Below are 26549 nucleotides of genomic sequence, written 5' to 3' on the forward strand. Positions count from 1 at the left end.
ATGCTCCACTTAGGAAGGAACAATCAGTTTCACACATACAGAATGGGAAGAGACTGTCTAGGAAGGAGTATGGCAGAAAGAGATCTAGGGGTCATAGTGGACCACAAGTTTAATATGAGTCAACAGTGTGATACTGTTGCAAAAAAAGCAAATGTGATTCTGGGATGCATTAACAGGTGTGTTGTAAACAAGACAGAGAAGTCATTCTTCCGCTTTACTCTGCGCTGGTTAGGCCTCAACTGGAGTATTGTGTCCAGTTCTGGGCACCGCATTTCAAGAAAGATGTGGAGAAATTGGAGATGGTCCAGAGAAGAGCAACAAGAATGATTAAAGGTCTTGAGAACATGACCTATGAAGGAAGGCTGAAGGAATTGGGTTTATTTAGTTTGGAAAAGAGAAGACTGAGAGGGGACAGGATAGCAGTTTTCAGGTATCTAAAAGGGTGTCATCAGGAGGAGGGAGAATACTTGTTCACCTTGGTCCCTAGTCTGTAACAGTGAATGGGATTCTTCCGTCCTAAGCACAGGACTCTGCACTTTTTCTTGTTGAACCTCATCAGATTTCTTTTGGCCCAACCCTCCCACTTGTCTAGGTCACTCTGTATCATATCCCTACCCTTCAGCATATCTACCACTCCTCCCAGTTTAGTGTCATATGTAAACTTGCTGAGGGTGCAATCCATGCCATCCTCCAGATCATTATTGAAGATATTGAACAAAACCAGCCCTAGGACCGACCCTTGGGGCACTCCACTTGATACCGCTTGATCATAAACAAGCATGTGGAACTGCAGTTCCTGGGACACACATGCATCTCCTTACACTGACTAACTCCACTAAAAAGGTTGGCAGATGCATTCTGCATGAGCTACCTCAGGTCCAAGAACACCTCAGGGATCCAAAAATATTGCAATTTTGGAAGACTGTTAGACAATTGGTGGACATTCTCCAACAATGGATCAGCAGTCACAAATCTCCCCTCTCCCCTACCCAATTTCTCAAGTTGCTCCCTCTGCCAATCAGCACCACCTCAAGATTTTTTCTGGATTGAGCATCAGTTGGCTCAGCCTCATCCAAGGACTTATCTGAGAAAGCCAGGTATCCACTTTATGAGAAGGAGATGTATAGCTGAAGGTTATCAGCAAACGGATGGCACTGCATCTCCACATGTATCGCAATTTCCCCAAGTAGTTTCATATATATACTGAACAGGAGATGCAAGAGAATGGGACCACATCAGAGGGGATGGACAGCTACGCCCCACAACCCACTGAAGAACAACCCTATCCACTCCAGAAAATCCTGCAGATGTGTCAGCTACACCTTAAACACTTCATACCAGTGGCTGCTAATACATGTAATGATATCAACATGGACACCAGGCCTCTGTCCAGAGGCAGATAGTCAACCAAGGAAATTAAATTTGTGTCTGTTCATATATCTGGCCATAAAGCTAGGATAACAGATATCTATGAAGTCAGAAAAATCCAGGTGAGCCTGGTGCTGTGTCCAGCATGCCCTTCTCAAAAACTGTCCTCAAACAATGAGAAATGAGACAGGGCCACCACTGTCCAAGTCACTATCACCTAGTGATTTGCTTCCTAGCCAGAGACCAAAGTTTGTTTGTAACTAGTTGACATCCTGCCCTTCTCCCATTTAGCCTTCAGCAGCCATGAGAAGCATGGTTCCTTGCAGTATCCTGTAGCTGCCTCAAGACTTCTGTACATGAAAGGAAACTCTATCTGCAAATAAAGTATCTGTCTCCTGGCTTGCTGCTGTGTTCCCTGAGAAGCAGCCAAACTAATCAAATTTCAATTAAAGGAGCAGCACTGGCAATGAGCTGAGAGAAGATCAAACATATCACTCTCACTGTTGGAGGGGTGTGGGAGTATATCCTATAGGAAGGATTGAGAGGTTTCATGGGAAGGGAATAATGGCTGCAAAATAAAGAAGTGCTAATCGGCCACATTTAGACATCTGGCAGGGCAAACTGCCATCAAAGTGTCTGAAAGTATTAAGCTGCAAGTTTGAGGCATCATGCATAGACCATTTAGACAGCTTTTTCGATGGACTCTGACATCCCTCTACCTTACTTGGTACATTTCAATCTCCAAATATATATTTTAATTCATCTATATACTTATTAATTGGTTAGTGACAGAATTCAGACCTAAACTATTCCTGCCAATATAAGAATCGTAACAGGGAGTGCCTGTGCCAAGCAAGATTTATAGGAATGATCCTGAAAAATACTAATCCATTTTGCAAATCATATTCCAAAATCTTTTTTCCGTGTAAACTTTTATCTCACATTTCTGAGTCTGTTTAGGTGGTAATTTCATTTACTGAGTTATGATGCATTTATCTTGAACACTAAAGATGTTTAAAAGCACAAAATGATTCATCTCCTCCTTCCCATTTTATAAGCAGGGTAAAAAGATGCCTCTAAGAGTAAGTGTGTGCCAATGACAGATGAGTTTCTGTCTTAGGTTACTGCTTCCTAGATAATAACTACCCATTATAATGAAAATTTGGAAAGGTTGCTGCCAATGGAACACTATGAAGCTTTGCAGTGATGCATTCTAAAATGATTCTGCTCATGTGAAATTTATTTTTCACTAATGTAGCAGTTATAATACACACCAAGGACCCAGACCCACTCTCGTTGAAGACAATGACAAAATTGCCCATTAACTGGAAGAGGAGGAGACTAGAGGACTGAAAGGGTTTCACTAATAAGCCAGAGCCTGGTTGCTTTACCCCACAAGTAGTCCTATGGAGTTCAGCAGGATCGCTCACCAGAGTAAGGGAGGCAGAACTTGACCCAAAATACTGAAAGAAGGTGTCTCTTACATCAGTTTGGACTAGTCTTCCTTAGGCTACTCACAAATCCACTTTGGAATGTAGCACAATCTGTGACATACGGGTGAATGAAGGTTGCAATACAAACTTTAATATTTACTTGATTTTTGCATGTTTTACTTTGATGACACATCGGAGTACATTTCTGGATTTCAGACATTGCCAGTATATGCTAGTACTGAAACTCAGTACTCACTCAGTCATATAAGGATGCTTTAATATGCAGCTTCCAGATTTCATTATCATGCAGCATACATATTTGGACATATAATGTAAGCGAAGTTCCTTAAACTAAGCATCTCTTTTATATAATTATGGCCTTAACACTGTTGTGAATATTTTGATTTTAAATAAAAGCTGAGCAAAAGTAATGTTTTTCACCTTAGTAGTAAAAACGCTGCCCACAAAATGCTCAAGCCTGGTAAGAAATGTATCTATTTGCAAGGGAGCGCTATGCTAGCAATTCTCTATGTTTTTATTGCTGAACTGTTTATACATGAGACCATCACAGGGGCTGCTAGCTTGTCCCTATAAGTTCTCAGTTCCTGCCTTCCTCACACACTTATGAGAGCTTACTCCCCCAACCACTTCCTTGAGTTTCACTGTAAAGAGGTGACTTAAAAACAAAAAAGGATTTAAATACATGTCAGATCAGGATTAGAACCCACAGCCCCTTCACTCACAGCAGGCACCACATTAGCAGCACGCAATCTTAGCCTGTAGCCTTCCCCTTAACATACCGCATAGTTGGAAGTGAGATGACTCCTGAATGTTTGTTCTTCATGCTTGTGTACAAAAGGGCAGCTATTAGCATGGAACTCTTGTGATTATTGTTAGTTATCATATTCTTATAGCTTCCCCCCTAAAAAATTGAAGGCAACTTATCCGTAACCAAAGTTCTTCAAAATGGACGTCTGCATATATGAAGGTTACTAACTTTCAGCTGAAGTTCTTTGACATGGACTCTGCACATTTATACTCATGGGATGTGCTGCTGGTGCAATTTGATCAACTAGCTGTCACTGCATGCACCTGGAGCCCACAAGTTGGAATATGCAGAGATCACTCAAAAAAAGAAAATTGTGCTCTACTGTGAAGAACCTAAACTCTGTTGAGCAATATGGATTGTTTCCATAAGGCAAGCTGGAAAATGGGGCAATTCAAAACTATTCCACCCAGCCCCTCCTCCCTTTTTTTAAACCTTGTCACCCACCTTTTTTCTGTTACCTATCTTTTTCTAAAGCACATACTGTAGCTGTGTTCAGCAACTCTCTACTTCCAAAAGCTATTAATCTTCTAAACATTTTACCAAAGGCCTCTTGTTATAAGTTACATTATCAATGGTGGCATCTGAAATGAAGAACTTTACAAAAGTTAGTTGAAAAGTACTGAATGGTGAAATAGGATAGTACTATATAGCTAGCATATGTAATAATACTGGGTGGTAACAAATATCCTCCAGATAGGGTGACCAGATGTCCTGATTTTACAGAGACAGTCCCGATTTCTGGGTCTTTTTCTTATATAGGATCCTGTAACCCCCCATCCCCTGTCCTGATTTTTCGCATTTGCTGTCTGGTCACTCTACCTCCAGATGAGTCACCATATAAATTTAATGGCTACAAAGAGATCTAGCCATAACACGTATTAGTCCTTCAGACTTTCATTTCACTGCTCTAACATATGACATTACCTGCTGAACATCCTGCTGGAAAACACAGAGCTGCAGCCTTTGATGTAATCGGACTTTTCTGTGCTGCCAGATGCTCTCTAGGCGCCGCTGGTGATGCAAGACTTCATGTACCACATCCAAGACCTGGTGGACAGCCTTGGAATAATTAGCAGTAGCAGTAAGAGATTCAGAGTTTCCAGGGCTCAAGGGACGCTGCAGGACATCCAGCAAAGCCTTCCCGTCCTGGCTTACCTGAAAGAAAAAGATTGAGTCTCGAGGGGACAACTTCATTGGCACTGATAACATTTTCTTTAACATCTGACAGCTTGCAGCAAGAATAGTCTCATCCTCCCAATTCTTCCCCACCACCCACACCCCAATAAATGGCTCTGTTAGAAGGCAAAGACAGGAAACCTTGAGCAACTTATTTTTTTGATTTTTACTTATGTATTCATCATCACCTGCCTCAGTTTCACAGTGGACCTACTGTACTGCTCAGTGGGACCTCAGGAACTGAAGTGACAGGTCCATATAAGGCAACAGATACCTAGATAAATACTGAACTACTGCATGTTTCGCAGACATTTGGGCACTGAAAATTAATTGACAAATAATGTTGTGTTATGAGTGACATTTGGAGGCAGGAGACATATAGACACATCCTGGTGAGGAGGTGGCATTTTCAGAAATACACAGATGACTAAAACATTCACAGTCGGAGTCATTTCTTTGTGAGCTTATGATGTATGAATGCAAATTCCAAAAGGTGAAATTCATGCTCTCCTTCACTCAGTAAGATAAGAGAAAATAAATTAGTAAGTGGCAGTACTAACCTTCTCCAACGTATCTTTTCTTCCCCATGAATAGTTCAGGGAAAACTACAGGCCTACATTTTAAATGGGCCCGAGAAACTTGCATGCAAATGTTGCAAGTGAAATCATTTTCACACATGAAACCCTGCATTTACACACATAAAGGGTTTCTATGCATGCAAAATAATGCATCCAAATTGTATTTCTTGTGTATTTCATGAAACCCACCAAAAATTTCAGCCGTAAAATGTAAAATGTAAATGAACTACAACTATCTTAATGTAACAAATGTGGGTGTTGGAGTCTTGTAAGAGGGGATTTGAGAAATACATGGATAGTCAATGTGTGGCTCTGATATCAGTAACTAATATAAAACACTATAAGTACTAAATAGAGCTGCAGACAGAATGCAAATTCAGTTTTATAGAGGCTTTTGAAATTTTAAAATATATTTTCATTCCAATTACGAACAAAGGCTGAACATTTCAAAATTCTTCACAAAAGAACATTCCAGAAAAAAAAATTCAGATCAGAGTTTCATTTCTATTAAGATGTCTTAAAAATTATATTATATAACACAATTAAAAAAATTCTCATCAAAAAATCATTTCAATAGGAATAAAACAAAAAGTTTAGTTATGGAAATGTTAGAAGAGGATGATTCAACATTGTTGAAACTTATTTATTCCCTCTTTTAGTTCCGTAAATAAATTTAGGCAAAAATTGACATTTAGATTTCAACAGACCCTCTCTCAAAGTTTTTCTGACCATTTCTACTACTTAGCATTATCAGTACATCTCAGAATATTTCTCAAAGATGGGTGTCATTATCCCTATTTTACAGATAGGATATTGATGTATTGAGAAATTAAGTGACTTGCCCACAGTTATACAGTAAGGCTGTCACAGACACTCCTGATTCCCAGTCCCATGCACTTTCTACAGATCATGCTGCTTCCCAGTCAGTTATAGGAGAATATATCTGGAATAATTTCAGTGAAATCAATGGCATTATTTTAGATTTATACTGGTTTTTACCAGGAACAGAAGGTCACCTATGGTTGTAAAATACACGGTGGCAAATCTCTGCACTTTTTAAACACAAAGGACAGTTTTAAACCAGATTTGGAAATGATTAGGGAGCTGTGGGTGGGTGGGTGGGTGAGTGGTGGGCAGGTAATACTCAAATTCCTTTGCTCATGAAAATGGGCAGAAGCAATCTATACATCCTGGAGTCAGGGGAGCTGCAGCCTGCTGTGGACACAGATGATGGAGTTCCAATAGGGATGGCAAAAGAAAATGATGATACAGATGAGGATTTCAGCAGAGAAAGTTGAGGCAGAGGCATATACAAATAATGTTGTCAAAGTGGGGATAACAAGCTGGACCATACATTTTTGGAATCTGCCCATTAATCAGAAGCTCAGCCCTTCTACCAGGATAGCTTCCCATACACCCATACATTGCTGTTAGTGGCCTTATATTTTACAATAGATCACATTCTGCTCTTACACTGTTGTAGGGTTACCACACAGCAAATGTAAAAAATTGGGACGGGGTGGGGGGTAACAGGAGCCTATATAAGAAAAAGACCCATAAATCCAGACTGTCCCTATAAAATTGGGGCATCTGGTCCCCCTACACTGTTGTAATGATACTAATTTCAAGTGTAGTTACTTTTTATACAAGTGTTAGTGAGAGCAAAGTCAGTTCAAACAGAGAAGACTCAAGAACCTTTTCTGAAAGAAGATGCAGAACACATGCTATCAGATAAGATATTCATTAGATTTACTTGTAAGTGCATAGGTGATAACTGTATAGGTGATAACTGCATTTATAACGAGGAGTCCTTGTGGCACCTTAGAGACCAACAAATTTATTTGGGTATAAGCTTTCGTGGGCTAGAAACCACTTCATCAGATGCATGAAGTGAAAAATACAGGAGCAGGTATAAATACATGAAAGGCAGGGGGGTTGCTTTACCAAGTGTGAGGTCAGTCTAATGAGAAATCAATTAACAGCAGGATACCAAGGGAAAAAATAACTTTTGAAGTGGTAAGAGAGTGGCCCATTACAGATAGTTGACAAGAAGGTGAGAGTAACAGTAGGGAGAAATTAGTATTGAGGAAATTTCGTTTAGGTAGCCCTCCGGCAGAGTTTAGCAATGCCCCCCTGCCATGTACATTGGCCAAATCGGACAGTCTCAACGCAAAAGAATAAATGGACACAAATCTGACATCAGGAATCACAACATTCAAAAACCAGTCTGCAAACTGGATACCATCAGATTAGGCCTGAATAAAGACTGGGAGTGGTTGGCTCATTACAAAACCTAAACTTAATTTCCCCAATACTAATTTCTCCCTACTCTTACTCACACATTCTGCTCCTGTATTTTTCACTTCATACATCTGATGAAGTGGGTTCTAGCCCATGAAAGCTTATGCCCAAATACATTTGTTAGTCTCTAGGGTGCCACAAGGATGCGCTGTTTTTGCTGATACAGACTAACACACCTATCACTCTGAAAACTGCATTTATGGACGTGCTCTATTCTGGAGAACGTTTCTGGAAATGTTCTGTCAAAGTTCAGGGCTAGCTTCTCCATTGGCCCCCTTCAGTCTCTGTAAATGCAGTCCCCTAAGGTGTTAGGCCGCTTGCCTTCATCCATCTCACAATTCTCACTCTCTTTAAATTGGATCCCAGGGGACAGTACTCTCTGTACTAGCCATGAGTGCTCAAGCAGGCCCAACTGGATTCAACCGTCCTACAAAATTTCCCTTTAGGGGCTGTGATCAATGTGCACATACAGGAAACCAAACAAAGTAATCTTTAGTCTTGCTAAACACAGTGTAACAAGAAAAGGGGTTTCTTACACAACAGTCTAGTTGCATCTGTCTTACCTAAAGCTTAGGTAGATCTAGCTTACCCCAGTACCCAACCCTCTGAGTCTGAGGGGACAGTCTGATCACCTGTAATCTTGCCCCCGCCTCCTTCCAGAGCATCAGAGACTCAGGTTTGTATCCACTTCAAAGTCCTTTGTTTCAGCTTCCCACCTGAAGGGCCCCTGAGGTTTGAAGCTGGCCCTTTGCCCAGTGTGACCAACCCCATTGTGACAGTTCCCCCCATAAGGCTTTATGGAATATGCTTATGAATGTATATATGATAAAACTAGAATAGGTTTTGTGCTACATATGCCATGTAACATATCTCTGTAAAGATTATGAGCTATAGTACTGAATCTATTAATCCTATTTGTATGCATGTATCATTTTTGTACTTGAAGTTAGGAATATTGGCTGTATACTTGTTTGACTTTAACTAGCCTAGTAGAGCATTTGGTCAGCTTCTTGAGAAAAGTGCAAATTAAGTGCCAAATCAAAAACCACTTAAGCCTACAATGAACTTGAAGATGCCAATCCCCATCTGACCCATCCCAGGAATGTGGCTTGGCTGGTAAAAAATGAGTCATGCATGGACATGCGGCTTGCCCATGTGACTTCAAAACTCCATCTTGGAGCTGGACTTTGCATAGGAGTGAGGAGGGGGTCTCCACCCACAAGAGAAAGTCTGTTTAACCTCCTGGGAAACCCCTCCATTTGGTCTTCAGCTGGCTAAAGAGAGAGCCTCTCCACTCTCAAGTATACCTGAAAAAAACTGGAACAAAGGACAGTAACTACAGGGGGTCTGAGTGATTGCTGGACCCAGACTAGCAGGAGACTAGTCTGTAAAAGGAAGCTTACTGGAACTGATGAGGTTTTATTTGTATTCAGTTTCTTAGACATAGACTTGTATGTTCTATTTTATTTTATTTGGTAATTCACTTTGTTCTGTCTGTCACTACTTGGAACCACTTAAATCCTACTTTCTGTATTTAATAAAATCACTTTTTACTTATTAATTAACTCAGAGAATGTATTAATACCTGGGGGGCAAACAGCTATGCATCTCTCGCTATCAGTGTTATAGAGGGCAAACAATTTATGAGTTTACCCTGTATAAACTTTATACAGGGTAAAATGGATTTGTGGTTTGGATCCCAATGGGAGTTGGACATCTGAGTGTTAAAGACAGGACACTTCTGTAAGTTGCTTTCAGTTAAGCCTACAGCAGTTAGGGGATGTGGTTCAGACCCTGGGTCTGGGTTTGCAGCAGGCTAGCAGGTCTGGCTCAAACCAGGCAGGGCACTGAAGTCCTAAGCTGCCAGGGCAGGAAAGCAGGGGCAGAAGTAGTCTTGGCACATCAGGTGGCAATCCCGAGGGGGTTTCTGTCATCCAACCCGTCACAGTGAGGTTAGAAGCTCGCTCTTTGCCCAGTGGGACCAACCCGATATTTACCTCCCATAAGGCCAGAGCTAAACTTCAAGGGGAATGATGCCTGTATTGTCCCATTAACTATCAGTCTTGGTCTGCTTTCCTGCCAACCTGCTCCTGCTGGAATTAACCCTCTTGGTAATTATATAACACACAAACAATAATAGTCAAACAGAGATACACATAATATTCATAAAATATTACAGGAGTTTTTCCTAATCCTTCACACCTTCTATGACTCATTGACCTTTCTTCAGTTCAAAAGTTCCTGTTTCAAAAGTGTTTCTTTTATGAATGCTATACCATCCCCCAACCAAAGAACATGAAAGAGCTGTGTACTGAAAGATTAGCTAATGAATGGATTTGAAAAGATAAATGAATAGTTTCACCAGTCTGGGTAGCTAGTTACAGTGCTTTTTCAATCACTTTCAGAGTTCTCCTTAGAACTGAAAAATAAGTCATTGAATTGCCTTTCATGTGAATGCTTTGCATTTTTCAAGGATTGTTCAAGGACAGCAGCATTAACATTCCTGCTTAGCAGGTCACATCACAACTTTAAAAAAAGCCAATCTATGGGAAATACACTTGAGCACCATTGGTAAAACTCACCCAGTGCAGAAAATAAGCAAAGGACCTATGCACTATTTGCATTCCACTTTTACCCTATTTTGAAGGCTAAAATGTGCCTAGACTCATACTGTACCTACGCCCAGGAAGAATCTCACCCCCTGTGAATTATACATGAGAACTCTATATATGAACAAGTTAGTCTGATTCATGCTTCTCTCTTGTTTGCATTGAAAATTACAGTCTGGCTCCCAGACTCTCCAGCTAGGTGTTACTATGAACTAGAAGTGAATTTTAAATCCCAAGTATCCTACCAGTTGGGCCTGCAGAATGCTGAGACCCTAGCAAGTGACCAGACTAAGGTCCCCTCTGCAGATTAGTGGATATAGCTGAGCTAAGTCAGGGAATGGTCTTCACAGCAGATGCATTGTGCCTTTTGGGACAAAGAATGAACTAGACTTGGTGCAATCACATTTAGCAAGATGTTTACTCATCAACACCAACTGGGCTTCACTCTAGAATTCTGTATTCCCCTCATTCTTCTCCTTTCCCCAGCAAACAGTTCTAACATCAAGAGTGATTTTAAAAATACAGGTTGAACTAAAGGGGGCACCTCAATTATATTTGTGTGACACAACGTTCATTGATCATATTGGCAGTATAAAACGAACTCCCACAGGCCAGAGAAACCCCTGAAAAATTCCTCCTGTGGAGGGGGATACAAAGATGGTGGCTCCTGCACCAGCTCCACCAGCTCATCCGCCAGAGTTGCCCCACCCAGTATAAGAGGTGTAGAGGGGCCTCTTGGGGGCTCTATTATTCCCAGTTCTCTGATGGTGGAAGATCTTTTGCCAGTAGCATAAGCTAAAGCTGTCATACCTAAGTAGCTAACAAACTGAACTGACTCTGTCAGTCTTTCCTCCCCCCACCTCCTGCATCCACTATCTGCGAGCTTTGCTTGAGTACAGCAGAAACTGGACCCCATATGTTCAGGGCCTGAGCAAAAGTGCAGTGAAGTCAAAATGAGACTCTAACGGGCACTGTATGAAGCTCTTGGTGAGCATCTCCAAAAAGTTTCACAATACCTTGCAGCAGAAACTTTTAGCAATATAGTGTCATCTGCATTGTCTCAAAGTAAGAGTTCTGACTCCTGAGCACCCTCCATTGCATTAAATATGACTATTGAATTGCAGTTTATATATGTAGAGATTTGCAACCATTCTGAAGAAAAGGAAAGGATAGCCCATGCCACAATTCTGACATCATTGCTGAAAGTTCAGCACTCTGACTATCCTATCAAGGAGGTGGAGGTGACAATGTTATAATATGTTGACAGGAAGCATCATCTAGAGGAATAAGCCCAGGGATGGGAAATGGGACACCTGAACTACAATGCAAGCTTTGCAACTCAACAGTTGGCCTTGGGCAAGTGATTAACATATTCAAAGTAACATACTCAACTTCACCTCTCTGTTAACATTGTTCAAATAAATCTATTGGGAATGTAATATTTAAATGATCTAAACAACTACATGTTTAATAAGTCATAATGATCTCAGAAGAAGCCGCAGCAAAAATAAATACACATTTTTAACAGCTGCATTTAATAAGGGCCTTAAAATGTACATACACGCTGGAAGGGTTAAGGTCTGTAGGCTAATGGGTAAATGCTTGCTTTAAAAATTCATTCCACTTAGATTTTATTTTTAGAAATAAATATTTTTTAAAAAAGGAAATCTACTCAAAACTTAGTTTAAAAACAATATTAACACTCTGCTGAACAGACAAAACCCATAATAGTCATAATTACTTCAAGAAGTCACCAAGATTTTCTCAGTTTGCCTATACAGTCTGCCACACCTGCAGTTCTTCTGTACAAGATTCAGTAGCAGTCCCATGTGGGGAGACGTACAAATGGTCCCAAAATCATTGCAATAACCTCTGGCTAATGTAACTGATCTGGAAAGTGCTTTCAGGTACTTTGAATAAGAAAGATGATCTCTCTAAGCCGGTATCCAGCAGGATGAGTTTGGGACAGAGCATTAGTCTTTGTTCTGAAGTCTTCTCTTGAAAGTTAACTATTATTTATCTTAACACCGATTTGTGGGATTGAATATCAAAGATGAAAATATCAGGGGCATATAATGTAAGATGTAGCAGTGGGCTTATTTAAGAACCTTTTAAGCATATATTATGCAAAGAGACTTTAATATACACATTTCCTTATCTTGCTGATATTTAATTGAATATTCTTTGTCCGGTACGGGAAAATAAAGAAGCTCTTTCTAAACATTGAAAAGGGATCCGTCCTTCACAGTTTATATGATGGCAAAAGTAAGGACGGTGAGCTAAATCCACCCCTGCTGGTGTACAGTGGGGCAGATTCCACCTGCCTATTCCAGTGAAGGCCACTGAACCCTGGAGGATCCTTCTCTGGGGAGGGTAGGCAGTATTTCAATCATCATCCTCTCCAGGAAGCTCTGGCATGGGAGAGCAGTTTTAAGGCCCACTGGGGATTGTATAGCTGGCAGAGGCTAGGAAGAAGTTGAATCTGTGCATTATCCAGCTCTCTTGGGTACACTGCCTTCCTGGCCTTCACAGGGCACATTTTAACCTACAGTGCCCAACAGAGGAGAAGTGCTCAGCCTCCAGACAAATTTTCTGTTGCCTGGTACCTTGACTGGTCCAGTGACTATTACTACAGTTATTGTACATATTTCTACTAGCCAGTTTGAAAGAGGCTTTTGCAGGCACTGTAAGGAACTAGGTCCAGCTCTTTTTGGCCAGAAAACTAGTCAAGAATAATACATGGCCTTCTGAGTGTGAGGAAGTGAAGAACAAGAAAGGAGAACCTCTGATGAGAAAAAAGAAGCATTAAACAAATTATGACATCTGTAGATTATTTCTCAACATGCTATGGATACTGGTCTGTTTGCATTGATTTGCACTGAATGTCAGCTATTTGTGGAGGATTATTTCCTGCTGCAGCCTGGATCAATTCAGGGGAAAAAGCATAATGAAAATCTTTATAGGACTTTTGCCAAAGGGCCATAAGGCAGTTTTTAGTCTTAGCAACCTTGACATTGTCCTTTTTATACAAGCTCTTTAGATCTGAAACAGCCTATTTCTCTACTGAAAACCAGCTTATAAAAATGGATATAACTTTAAGACACAGTATTTTACATCTTTTGCTGTGATAAAGACCTGGCATCTCCGTGGCTTCTTGTCTTGGGACTTTGATGATAGTGAAAAGAGTGGATGGCGTGCAAAGTACCCCCATTAGAATAACTGCACTGAAGCAGGGACTTACTCCAAACAGAAAGCAATTTGGTCAGGGCTATATAGCAACTTCTCTATTGCAGGATGCCTAGGAAAGGTAATGAAGCAGCCTGTCTCTTGGCCAGCCTGTAAGCTGCCCTGGCTGAGGTGTGGGGGTTGGCTACAGTTTGTTCTGCTGCTCCAGGTTGACTTACTCCATTAGAGGCCTACAGCCTGGGAGCAGATCTGACCTCCTGTGTGAAGTTATGAGTAAAAAGATCACATATCTCTCAAGAACCATTTTAAAGGATTATTAGCTTTATCCCTACTAAGCAGTCATATCAATGAGTCATGGAAAGTGAAACTGTGATTTATTCAATTAAAAATAGCTCCAAAATGCATAATCGTATAAGCAATCCATTAGCAGCTGTTAAAATTCTTCTCCTGGAAACACTTACCTCTGTGTAAGCCTGGGTCACCTGTTCATACAGAGACTGATGATGATGGATGGCCAGCTCCAGGTCTTGCATTTCCGATGGGAGGCCTCCTTCACTACACATTTTACACCAGGCATCCACACCTGAAAGGAACTGAAGCAATTGCAAAAGCAATCAGCAGGGTGTTTCAAACTTACTAGCCAGGAGGTAGCTTAATATTACTATTTCAGTGAACCATTTACAGAGTGCCATAGATGAATATAGCACTGAGCAAAAGGTGAACTGTGCCAAACACACACCACAATGCCAGGAGTTTACAAGAGGGAACAAAATGGTACAGACCACACAGGTGATTGTGATCCTTAAACACTCAAAACTTTGTCGACCAGCTGGGCCTAAGGGAGCCTTTAGAAGGAGGAGGATTCGGTTTCTCCTGCTTTACAAGTAAAGTGCATAGGCACTTTCAAAACAACTTCAGGAACTCCTATAAGAAGGACCTTTGAATAACAAACAGGAGAAATACAACCCTGCTTCTAAAGTCAACATAAAAATATAGACCGAGAAGAAACAGTCAGTGCTCTAATTGCATGTAATATTGTCAGAACTCCCCATTTGTTTATGCTTGAGGTCCGCACAGGGGTGATTTTCTCACCAACAGCTCAGCACAGCTATTCACCTAGCCCTAACAGCACACACGTGAATAACAGAAAACTCCCATTAAAATCATCATTGATACTTATTTCAGCGAAAGGCGGATTTTCTAAGTGTTAAAGCATTTCTCAATCCAAGGCTGGCCCAGGAGAATTGGTAATAGGATACCAAGACTTTCACCTCTAGGTCACCAATTTAAATCAGGCCCAGGTCAATAGCGATCAGTCATCAATACCACCGGATGGTGTTGAGTGACCTACAGTATTTGAAATAAGCTGCTTGTCTCTTCCAGTGGGCAGATGTCCATATTTAAAACAAAGCAAACAAAAACAAAAAACGTCACCACAATTGATATGAATTAGCACCTTTGTTGGCAGCCTCAGCAGAGAGGCCAGGGATTGAATAGGCTCAGAGGGTGAGACATCTTTTCACTCCTCGAGGTCCCCAGCTCAGAGCTGAGGCACCATGGCAGAACAATGTGAGCAAGTTCACACTTCTGCTGCCTGTTCTGTAACAAAAGGACTTTACTCTTCAGGGCTCACATCACTTTTTTAAATGGAGCCTGATCTACTGACATACCTTCTAATGCAGGGGTAGGCAACCTATGACACACGTGCCGAAGTCGGCACGCAAGCTGATTTTCAATGGCACTCGCATTGCCCGGATCCTGGTCACTAGTTTGGGGGGCTCTGCATTTTAATTTAATTTTAAATGAAGCTTCTCAAACATTTTAAAAACCTTTTTTATTTCACATACAACAATAGTTTAGTTATATATTATAGACTTATAGCAAGAGACCTTCTAAAAATGTTAAAATGTATTACTAGCACGCAAAACCTTAAATTAGAGTGAATAAATGAAGACTCAGCACACCACTTCTGAAAGGTTGCTGACCCCTGTTCTAATGTGTTTATATGTTGCAGACACCTAATTACCTAATGACACCTCATTACTCTGTTAATATTTCTTCTTCTTCCAGCTTTTTGTTAAACTAGCCCCCCCATGCTTAAGGATCTTTAAAGCCATCAGTAAAAGAACCAGCTAATAATAAAACAAATGCAGTGCACCAGAGGCTGAATGTACAATGGCTAGAAAACCACCCTCATGATCACAGCTTTATCTGTTCATGAAGTGCTCACCTGTGGCTTGTTAGCAAAGCACTCACTTAAAGCATAGAACACTCTGAACTTCAAAGCAAAGAGTTTCTATCCCAATCTCATCTGGAAACAGTGTGTTATTTTTATTATCAGGGTGTAATTTTATTCACAGTACTGCTTATAGGCAAGGTTTGAAAATGCCTGCATTATAAATCCTTATTTTCAAGACACTGTGATTCAGTGATAAAAATGAATTCTGGGCTAAAACCTCAATCTACTGCCACAAGATACCTCTCTGAACAAAAGGAGTGTTTTCTGGAGGAAGGGACTGGGGTTCAGGACTCCTGGGTGCTGTTGTGTACACCTCTGCTGCTGATCTGCAGTACCTATCTAGGTGACATTCACACACACTGCTGCCCAAAGCCTAAGTAATCAGGGAGACTAGTGCCAAATATATTGGCCTTTGATCAAAAACATGCACCACAGGAAGCACGGTTTAACTCTGCAAGGTTTTTTGCATCTAAGTAATCAGGTTTTATGCAGGGGAATGTGAATGCCACTAGCCATCTCATGTCAGGGCATGGGGCTGAACTGAATTTCCTCTAGGAGAAACCAACATATGCTGGGGTTCCTGTCACTAGAACTACATAGTCCTGAATCCAATGGCTTCTTTCTTGACTTCTAATCACATTCTCCCTCTCAGACCAGTGCAGAAACCTCCTGATACAAGCTTTTCTGCCCACAGTCCCCATATACCCACACATTCCTGCAGTGGGGCTACATAATGAGGAGGACCTTATGACGGTCTGCTGTACCTAGCTAAATTTCCACTTCTGTGTCTCAGTTTATCCCTCTGTAAAATACTTGTCTCACAGGGGCATTGTGAGGATTCCTTAATGTCTGTAAAGGGCTTTGAGAGTTGCATGTAATACATTGGCTTAGTGTATTAAATCATATCTGTAGAAATGGCCCTATTGACTGTAACAACATGCTCTTGAACTTTTGTGATGGAGGCCTGAGTTTGATGGGGTTGAAGAGTCCTGGGTTTGATTCCCCCGACAGACCGTTGGTATGTCTGGTGCCATCGATCCTGACTCTTTGATAAAAGATGCTGTAAAACTGCTGAGTTATTATATAACCACAGCCACAATGCCAAATACCACAGTGGCACTCAGGTTTAGAATGCCTGTTACTGCAATGCATCCATGCATGGGTTGGAATTCTACAGCACCAGAGAAAAGACCTCTGCCACTTGAACTAACAGAGTGACTTCATCCTCTAGAGGACTAACTCCTAGGAAGAAGTGTGACACAGATTTTACCAGTGTGGATGGCGGGAGGGAAAGAGCTTAATTTTTAAAAAAAATGAACTTTGGCAAAGTATTAGTCATATTATGGTGCAATTAATTTAGGTACTTTGGAAAATGGCACAGACATTAAAGTTTATCACAGTATGCTACACTATGAAGACACAAGTGCCTTTATTACATGCATGTGTATTTTCATGCTAAATATATATTTACACAATAAAAATCATGGCTCATTGTGTTAAAAAGATGTGCTTAAAAATGTAAGTAACTAATTAACTGTTAGGTTGGAAAGGCAGTTCTGTAAGCTGTTACTGTCTATTGGGTGTGCAGAACCATTTTAATTAATTGCTTAAATACCTACTTATCCCATAGACTGGAACAGCTCCTATTGGGAACACAAAAAGCAGCTTAAACATGATTTGAAATGATAGACAAAAATGGTTCTCTTAGATAATTGTACATGTTTTACCAGCTTCCATGAAAGATTGAAACAAAACACCCCTCTCCCAAGACATTTAAAAAAACAAACACAAAGCCTCGATACAAAAGGGCTGTGTGTTTCTGACTTGACCCAAATAGCCCCTGTAAAGTCATAATAAGCCAGATTCACTCAGGCTGCAAACCCTGCAGTAGCCAAGTCAGGAAGGACCCCCACAAGAAGGCAGTGTTACAGAACATGCTCTTACTTACCCTTCCTCCAGAACATACAATGTGTGAGTGAGCAAGCTGAGTCTCATGCCTGCTATGCCTCAAGGTCTGTGACCCCTGACTGCCTCTCAGGTCAAGCTCAAGCATTTTGGCTTTCCCTATTAGCTGAAATTCCTTGTTGGGTCCTCTAAGTGAGAAGTCACTTGGGGGCAGGTCCTTTTTCCTCTCTAGCTTCTTTATTTGCTGGCTCCTTCTCCTGCTTCAGGGATCAAGCTAAAATGTCTTACATGTACCTGTCTCTGGAACCCTTCTTTCCTCCCACATTCCAAACATTGCCCATCCCATCCCTGCCTGTGCACCCCATCTTACACTTTAATATAGATGTATGGGTTGGTGGAGATTGATTGTTTACATGGGAAAGGCCACCCCCCTCATCTCACAGTCAAATGAGGAGATCTCAGATTTGCTTAAACTCAGAGACATAGAGAATCATAGAGTTTAAGGCCAGAGGAGACCACAGATGATCTAGTCTGACCACAGACCACCAACACCACCTAGCACCTATCCACTAAACCCAGCAACCAAAATTAGATCCACACAGCAGACTAGCATATTATGTGCCACAGGCTGAGAATAGGGGAACAAAATGCCCTAGTGCCTCAGGTCCCTGCAATGGTAGGGAAAAATGGCTCTGACTAGTGTAGATCCTAGCAGAGAGCTCCTGAGAGCATAAAGTCTACCTGGAAGGGGACAAACTGAACGAACGGTCCATTGACTTTTCAGAGGATCAACATAAACATTCAAATTCTGCTCACAGATGCTGAATGCATGCAACACCTATTACTTTTAATGGGAGTTGTGCATATGCATTTCTGAGGACAGAACTGGATTCAAAGTTAATGGTTCAGATCTTTGGCCAACTGAAGAAGTTAATATGTTCTTTCTGACAGGATTTTCAAAGTGAATACTTTAAAATACCTTTACGAACTACTGTCAAGTACAGAAAGAACCTGTTATTTTCATTCCTGTCGCCCTTGACAGTCTATGGGCCAGAATCCCAGCTTGTGTAAATCAGCATAGCTCCACTGAAGTCAAACAGGAATAAGGCAGTTTTATATACCTTTCTGGAAAAGAAGCAATCCAATATACCCTCCTGCCACAACATGGTGTCAAACATACTTAATAATATAGGACCTGATTCTTCTCTCACACTGGTTTTACGCCAATGCACCTCCATTTACATGACTGGAGTTAATCCTCATTTATACTGCTGTGAGAGGAAAAAAGACGGTTACTCACCTTTGTAACTGTTGTTCTTCGAGATGTGTTGCTCACATCCATTCCAGTTAGGTGTGCGCGCTGCGCGTGCACATTCGTCAGGAAACTTTTTACCCTAGCAACTCCAGTGGACTGGCAGGTCGCCCCCTAGAGTGGCGCCGCCATGGCGCTCGATATATACCCCTGCCGGCCCACCCACTCCTCAGTTCCTTCTTGCCGGCTACTCCGACAGTGGGGAAGGAGGGCGGGTGTGGAATGGATATGAGCAACACATCTCGAAGAACAACAGTTACAAAGGTGAGTAACCGTCTTTTCTTCTTCGAGTGATTGCTCATATCCATTCCAGTTAGGTGAATCCCAAGCCTTACCTAGGCGGTGGGGTCAGAGTGAGAGGTCGCGGCATGGAGCACTGCAGAGCCGAAGGCTGCGTCCTCTCTGGACTGCTGGACCAGGGCGTAATGGGAAGCGAAGGTGTGGACGGAGGACCAGGTCACCGCCCTACAGATCTCCTGGATGGGCACACGGGCGAGGAAAGCCATCGATGATGGAGTGCGCAGTCACATGGCCCGTAAGGGTGTGAGCCAAGTCATAACAGGTCCTGATACAGGACGTTACCCACGAGGATATCCTCTGTGAGGAAATGGGAAACCCCTTGACTCGGTCCGCTATTGCCACAAAGAGCTGGGGGGGGGGGATTTGCGGAACGGTTTGGTCCTTTCCACATAAAACGCGAGTGCCCGATGGACATCAAGCGAGTGGAGCTGTTGCTCCCTGCGGGACGAATAGGGCTTTGGGAAAAAGACGGGGAGGAAGATCTCCTGGTTGACGTGAAAGGCTGAGACCACCTTAGGGAGAAAGGCAGGGTGTGGTCTCAGCTGCACTTTGTCTTTATGGAAGACCGTATACGGGGGATCCACCGTGAGGGCCCGGAGCTCTGACACCCGTCTGGCTGAGCTGATGGCCACCAGGAAAGCAGTCTTCCAGGAGAGAGAGAGCAGGGAACAAGTCGCTAACGGCTCAAATGGAGGGCCCATGAGCCAAGTCAGAACCAAGTTAAGATCCCAGGTAGGGGCAGGGGGTCGAACCTGGGGGTAGAGGCATTCCAGTTCCTTCAGGAATCTAGTCACCATAGGGTGAGAGAAAACCGAACGGCCATCTCCTCCCGGATGAAAGGTGGAGATAGCTGCCAGGTGAACCCGAAGGGATGATATCACCAGGCCGTGCTGCTTTAGGGACCAGATGTAATCCAGAATATTGGCGATAGAAACCTCCATAGGGAGGAAACCCCTCTCCGTGCACCAACAGGAGAAACGTTTCCACTTGACCGAGTACGTCGCCCTAGTGGAGGGTTTCCTGCTGCCCAGGAGTACTTGACGTACCGGGGTAGAGCATCGTAGTTCCGACCTGGTCAGCCACGCAGGAGCCACGCCGTGAGGTGCAGAGACTGGAGGTCCGGGTGACGGAGCCTGCCGTGATCCTGGGTGATCAGGTCCAAGTGAAGGGGCAGGGGGACTGGGTCGACTAGAGACAGATCCAGCAACATCGGATACCAATGTTGCCTGGGCCACGCTGGAGCTATCATAATCAAGCATGCCCTGTCCCTGCGCACCTTCAAAAGGACCTTGTGGACCAGCGGGAACGGAGGGAACGCATAGAGCAGGTGAGTCGTCCACGGGATAAGGAAGGCGTCCGCTACCGACCCTGGCTCCTGGCCCTGAAAGGAGCAGAACGTCTGGCATTTCCTGTTCCCTCTGGACGCGAAGAGGTCCATCCGGGGACAACCCCACCTCTGGAAGAGTGAGAGGGCGACGTCCGGGCGAAGGGACCATTCGTGCGAAAGGAAGGATCTGCTCAGACGGTCTGCCAGTGTGTTCCGTACTCCGGGGAGAAAGGAAGCCATGAGGTGAATGGAGCGGGCTATACAAAAGTCCCAGAGCCACATAGCCTCCTGACATAGGGGAGAGGATCTCGTGCCACCCTACTTGTTGATATAGTACATGGTCGTCGTGTTGTCGGTGAATACCGAGACACAGCGACCTTGAAGCTGATGGGAAAACGCTTGACAAGCAAGACGGACCGCTCTCAACTCCCGTATGTTGATATGGAGGGCCACTTCCTGAGGAGACCATTGGCCCTGTGTCCTCAGGGTTCCGAGGTGGGTCCTCCAGCCCAGGTCCGAGGCATCCGTTGTTAGGGATACCGAGGGTTGGGGCGGATGAAACGGGAGCCCTGCACACACTACGGATTGGTCTAGCCACCACCGGAGGGAATCCAACACCTCCTGGGGGACGGTGATAACCGCGTCCAGCAGATGTCTGGCCGGACGGTACTGTGTAATGAGCCAAGACTGGAGAGGCCTCATGCGAAGCCGTGCATAACCCGTCACAAATGTGCAGGCCGCCATGTGGCCTAAGAGGGTTAGGCATGTCCTTATAGATGTCAAGGGGGCTGCCTGTAGGCACCGAATGATGGCCGACAACGACTGGAACCTGGGCAGCAGCAGAAGGGCCCTGGCCAAGGTGGAGTCCAGAATGGCCCCGATGAACTCTATCCTCTGCATGGGGAGCAGAGTGGACTTGTCCGCGTTGATAATGAGGCCCAAGGTTCGGAAGAGCCCGCTGATCCTGTGGACGTGGTTGCAGACCTGCAACTCTGATGCACCTCGAATCAGCCAGTCGTCGAGGTAGGGGAATACGTGAATGCGACTGCGCCGGAGATGTAGGACGACGACTGCCATGCACTTTGTGAATACCCTCGGGGCCGTGGAGAGGCCAAACGGGAGGACCGCAAATTGATAATGATGGCGATCGATCACGAACCGAAGGAAGCGCCTGTGTCGCGGAAAAATGGCTATGTGAAAATAAGCGTCCTGCATGTCGAGGGCGGCATACCAGTCTCCAGGATCCAGAGATGGGATAATGGTCCCCAGGGATACCATGCGGAATTTCAACTTCACCATATGCTTGTTGAGTTCTCGCAGGTCGAGGATAGGTCCGAGGCCTCCCTTGGCCTTGGGGATCAGAAAGTATCGGGAATAAAACCCCTTGCCGTTCTCGTTCTCTGGAACCGCCTCTATGGCTCCTTTGCTGAGGAGCGACCGCACCTCCTGAAGGAGGATTTGCTCGTGAGAGGGGTCCCTGAAGAGGGATGAGGGTGGGGGGTGGGAGGGAGGGCGAGAGATAAACTGCAGACAGTATCCCATTTGCACAGTGCGCAAGACCCAACGGTCGGAAGTTATTTGGGTCCACGCCGGGAGGAAGAACGAAAGGCGGTTGGAAAATGGGGGGGAAGGATCCGTGGGGGAAACTGGTACAGCGTCCTTGGGCGCACCTTCAAAATGAAGGTTTGGAGCCAAGTGGGGCTTTGGAGGAGCCCTGGTTCTGCCCCCCCGGTTGCCCGACTGTCTGCGCCTGCCATTCCTGCCACGGCGCCTATTGAAGTCCTGCCGCTGGCGGTATTGGGGATACGGCCGGTGCTGCTGTTGTTGTTGCGGCCGGAAGAGTCTGCGCTGTGTCCCGGGCGTGTGCATCCCTAGGGAGCGCATGATGACCTGATTGTCCTTTAGGCTTTTCAGACTGGGGTCCGTCTTCTCCGAAAACAGGCCCTGACCTTCGAATGGGAGGTCCTGGATGGTGTATTGGAGCTCCGGCGGAAGGCCAGAAACCTGAAGCCAGGAGATGCGGCGCTTTGTAACCCCTGAAGCCAGAGTTCTAGCGGCCGAGTCTGCTGCGTCCAAGGATGCCTGCAATGAAGTTCTTGCGACCTTCTTGCCTTCATCAAGAATTGCTGCGAATTCTTGACGCGCATCCTGAGGCAACAACTCCTTAAACTTATCCGCTGCCACCCAGGAGTTATAGGCATAGCGGCTAAGGAGGGCCTGCTGGTTGGAGACCCTCAGTTGGAGGGCGCCTGCTGAATAGACCTTCCGGCCTAGCAGGTCCATACGCCTCGCCTCCTTGGACTTGGGTGCTGGGGCCTGTTGCCCGTGACGCTCCCTCTCGTTTACCGACTGCACAACAAGGGAGCATGGTGTTGGGTGCACATGGAGGTACTCATAACCTCTGGAGGGTGCCATGTATTTGCGCTCCACCCCGCGTGCAGCAGGAGGGATGGAGGCCGGTGACTGCCAGATGGTATTCGCATTGGCCTGGATAGTCCTGATAAAAGGAAGGGCGACTCTGGTGAGAGCATCTGCTAAGAGAATGCTCACCACGGGATCTTCAATTTCGGAGACCTCCTCAGCCTGCAAGTTTAAGTTCTGCGCTACACGCCTGAGGAGGTCCTGGTGCGCCCTGAGGTTGAGTGGGGGAGGGCTGGACGATGATGTGCCCGCCACTGCCTCATCGGGGGAGGACGATGATGAGACCCCCGGTAGGAGAGAGTGCACGGGAGGCTCCATCTGAACCAGCGCCTCTGACTCCGGAGGGAGCTCAGGGTCCTGCTGGTTGGACCGGTCTTCCCCCGCCGGAGAGGGGGGAGGGCGAGATAGCGAAGCCTCTGGCACCCTGCACTCAGACGTCACAGGCTGAGGTGGAATTTGTTGAGGGCCCTGGGCATGATGGTACGCCCAGGGTGTCCAGAAACCCCACTGCTGCGGTCCCTGATCCTGCGGAGGAGGGTCCTGAAAGAGGGCCGCGGGTCTGTCTGCGTCTAGCACGTACATACTGTCTGTCTGCGACGAGACAGACGGCTGCCTGGAAGGCCATGGAGGGGCCGAACACGGCTGGTAGGGCTCCCTCGGTCTCGACGCCGAGGATCTTCTCGGTGCCGGGGACCAGTACCGGGAATCATACCGGTGCCGGGATCGGGACTGGGACCTGCCTCCGACGCGGTACTGGGAGGTCGACCAGGACCGGGACCTGCCTCCGACGCAGTGCCGGGAGGTCGCCCGGGGTGCTGATCGCCGACGGGAACGGCTCCTAGAGTCTCGGTGCCAGTAGCGGCGACTCAATCCAGACCGGTGCCGGGTGTAGCAGGACTGTCTGGAGGATGACCGGCGCTGCGAGTGCGACCGGTACCGCCAAGGGGAGCAGTGCTGGGACTGCGAGTGGCACCTGGAGCAAGAACGTCCACGGTGTCGGGACCTCGAAGGCGATCGGTGCCGGCAGCAGCGACTTGATCCAGACCAGTGCCGGGAGTAGCGGGACTGTCTGGAGGATGACCAGCGCCGCGAGTGCGACCGGTACCGCCAAGGGGAGCAGTGCTGGGACTGCGAGTGGCACCTGGAGCGAGAACGTCCACAGTGTCGGGACCTCAAAGGCGATCAGTGCCGGCTGGGTGAGTTCGGAGATGGAGCTCGCATCGTCGCCGGCTTGCCTCTGGATACAACCCGCACCGGGGTACCGGGAATTGAGGCGTAAGAGCAATTAGGTCCCATGCTGAAGCGAAAGTCTCTGGCGTCGAAGGGACCAATAGCTCAACCCCAGATCTTACAGGGGAGCTAGGAGGGACCGGACTCGACGGACCTCCAGGGCCCGGAGTCGACGGAATCCCTGCTGGTGGTGCCACGGCCTACGTAGGCGCCGGGCGCTCCTCTCAAGTCTGCATGGATGGAGTCGCAGGCTTCAAGAGTCTTGTCTCGGGTCCCGGTGCCGGGGAAGGTCAGTGCCGGGGCGTCTTTCCGGTGCCAGTGCGGTCCGGTGCTGGCGCAGAGGTGGCGCTCTGTGTTGAGGTCACAGGATTAAGTGCCACTTCCACTAGGAGAGTCCTTAACCTCTGGTCCCTCTCCTTTTTTGTCCTAGGCTTAAAAGCCTTGCAAATGCGGCACTTGTCCGAAATGTGCAATTCCCCCAGGCACTTTAGGCAGGCATCATGGGGATCGCTAGTCGGCATCGGCTTTTTACAGGCCGAGCATTGCTTGAACCCCAGCGAACCAGGCATGGGCCCGGTGCCAGGTGCCGGGAAGGGCTACAGCCCAAACCCACTAATAAGACTATACAACTATATTAGAATCAACAATAACTAACTACACTTTTACAACTATTTACAACTAACTACCTATGAGAACAGTAAAACGAAGGAGAGCTCGGGACGTGGAGGACAGCTATGCCGCGCTCCACAGTTCCAACGACCAACACGGCGGTAAGAAGGAACTGAGGAACAGGTGGGCCGGCAGGGGTATATATCGAGCGCCATGGCGGCACCACTCTAGGGGGCGACCTGCCGGCCCACTGGAGTTGCTAGGGTAAAAAGTTTTCCGACGAACGTGCACGCGCAGCGCGCACACCTAACTGGAATGGATATGAGCAATCACTCGAAGAAGAATCAGGTCTGTCACCGTTTGGAGTAGGAGACATTGGGAAAACATGCTGTTGAATGCCTTCAAACTGAGACCCTGACCTGGGTGATGTGGGGGGGTCTAGTACTAAGTATTTTGGCCTTTGATCAAAAACATGTGCTATAGGAAGCTTTGTTTGACTCACCAAGGTTTTTTTCTATCTTTCTTTATTGAGGGGGGTTTCTTTGTGATCTATTTCGTATTTACCTACCTTTAATAAAAAATAAAAAACTTTGATCCTAGAGCTCTTTCAGCCAAGTTCAGCTTGACCTGTACACACTTGACAGGTGTACAGTACAAGATCCAGGAAAGCATTGTGAGGCATATGTGAGGCATATGAAGATGGAGGTGAAGTTCAGCTCCCAGCATGGTTGACTCAGCCTTTCATCCTCTCAAGCTAGACAAATTGAGTTCCATTTTGGTGTATGGGAGTCTTAAGATGAACCTTTGAAAAACAAAAGGTCCTGCCTGCTCTGCTTAGATGTTACAGATACCCTGGTTCTTTTCATAAAAAAAGTGTTGGCCTCTGTGTTTGCCAGGACTGTGGGGCAGTGGACTGCGTGCCAGACGTTTGATTGCTAAGATTCTATTAGACTCCCTTGTGATTGGCATCACAGAAGAAGTAAGTTTAGGAGGGACTGAACAAAAAGAAGGTGATGGTCTGTCAGACTGGATTAGGGAGGTTTGACCAGGGTCACTCTGGCACCTGGGGTAAACCACTACGGAGACCTAGGTCAGGTGTAACAAAATAAAAGGTGTTTATTTGGCTGTCACACTCTTCAGGCAGGGCTCCACAGACTTAGGCAGCAGCAACAAGTAAGGCTCTGATAGCAAACAATCTCATGTCAGGCCTTCCTTTCCTCAGGGAGGCTCCAGCAGGCGGCAGACTCTCATGCAAGTCACTGGTAGCAAGTCTCACCAGTGGTCTTACATCAGCTCTGCCTTCTCTCAAGGAGGTGCTGACAGGCAGTAATCTCTCAAAAAAATCGCAGGTGGGGTGTCAACTTGTGTCCTGCATCATCCTACCTTCCTTCAAGGAGATGTTAACAGGCAGCACGCTCTCAAGCAGTTCTTGGCCCCAGTCAGGCCTCTCTCACAGAGAGGGCTGGATGTCTGTTCTTCCTGTTCTTCCCAGCTGAGCTGTGCTTTCCCCTTCTAATACCTCCTTTCAAATGCAGGTATAGTGGGCAAGGCTGATAGAGCCCATAGCAGCTTAGTAGCCTTTTCATAGCCAGTGAAGGGTTTGTATTCCCCATTACTGATAGGCTATCCGTGCATTGGGTTGGCATGAAGAAGACAGAGTAACACAGTAGATAAAATGGGTGGACATGACATCAAGGGTGGCACCGTTTGAAAAGAGAAGGGTGCA

General features: G+C 45.4%; 1 protein-coding gene across 6 annotated transcripts in view; it reads right to left on the reverse strand.

Annotated features, from left to right (window-relative positions):
• KALRN (kalirin RhoGEF kinase) overlaps positions 1-26549 on the reverse strand; it is a 798047-nt gene that overhangs the window by 388224 nt on the left and 383274 nt on the right. For all 6 annotated transcript variants that reach the window (XM_030580108.1, XM_030580107.1, XM_030580109.1 and 3 more), the window contains exons 8-9: positions 13942-14073; positions 4555-4785 (exon numbers count right to left, since the gene is read on the reverse strand). In XM_030580108.1, coding sequence (XP_030435968.1) covers positions 4555-4785; positions 13942-14073 — 363 coding nt within the window. The remainder of the gene's footprint in view (positions 1-4554; positions 4786-13941; positions 14074-26549) is intronic.

This window comes from Gopherus evgoodei, chromosome 11, assembly GCF_007399415.2.
Source record: "Gopherus evgoodei ecotype Sinaloan lineage chromosome 11, rGopEvg1_v1.p, whole genome shotgun sequence".
Taxonomy (NCBI): domain Eukaryota; kingdom Metazoa; phylum Chordata; order Testudines; family Testudinidae; genus Gopherus; species Gopherus evgoodei.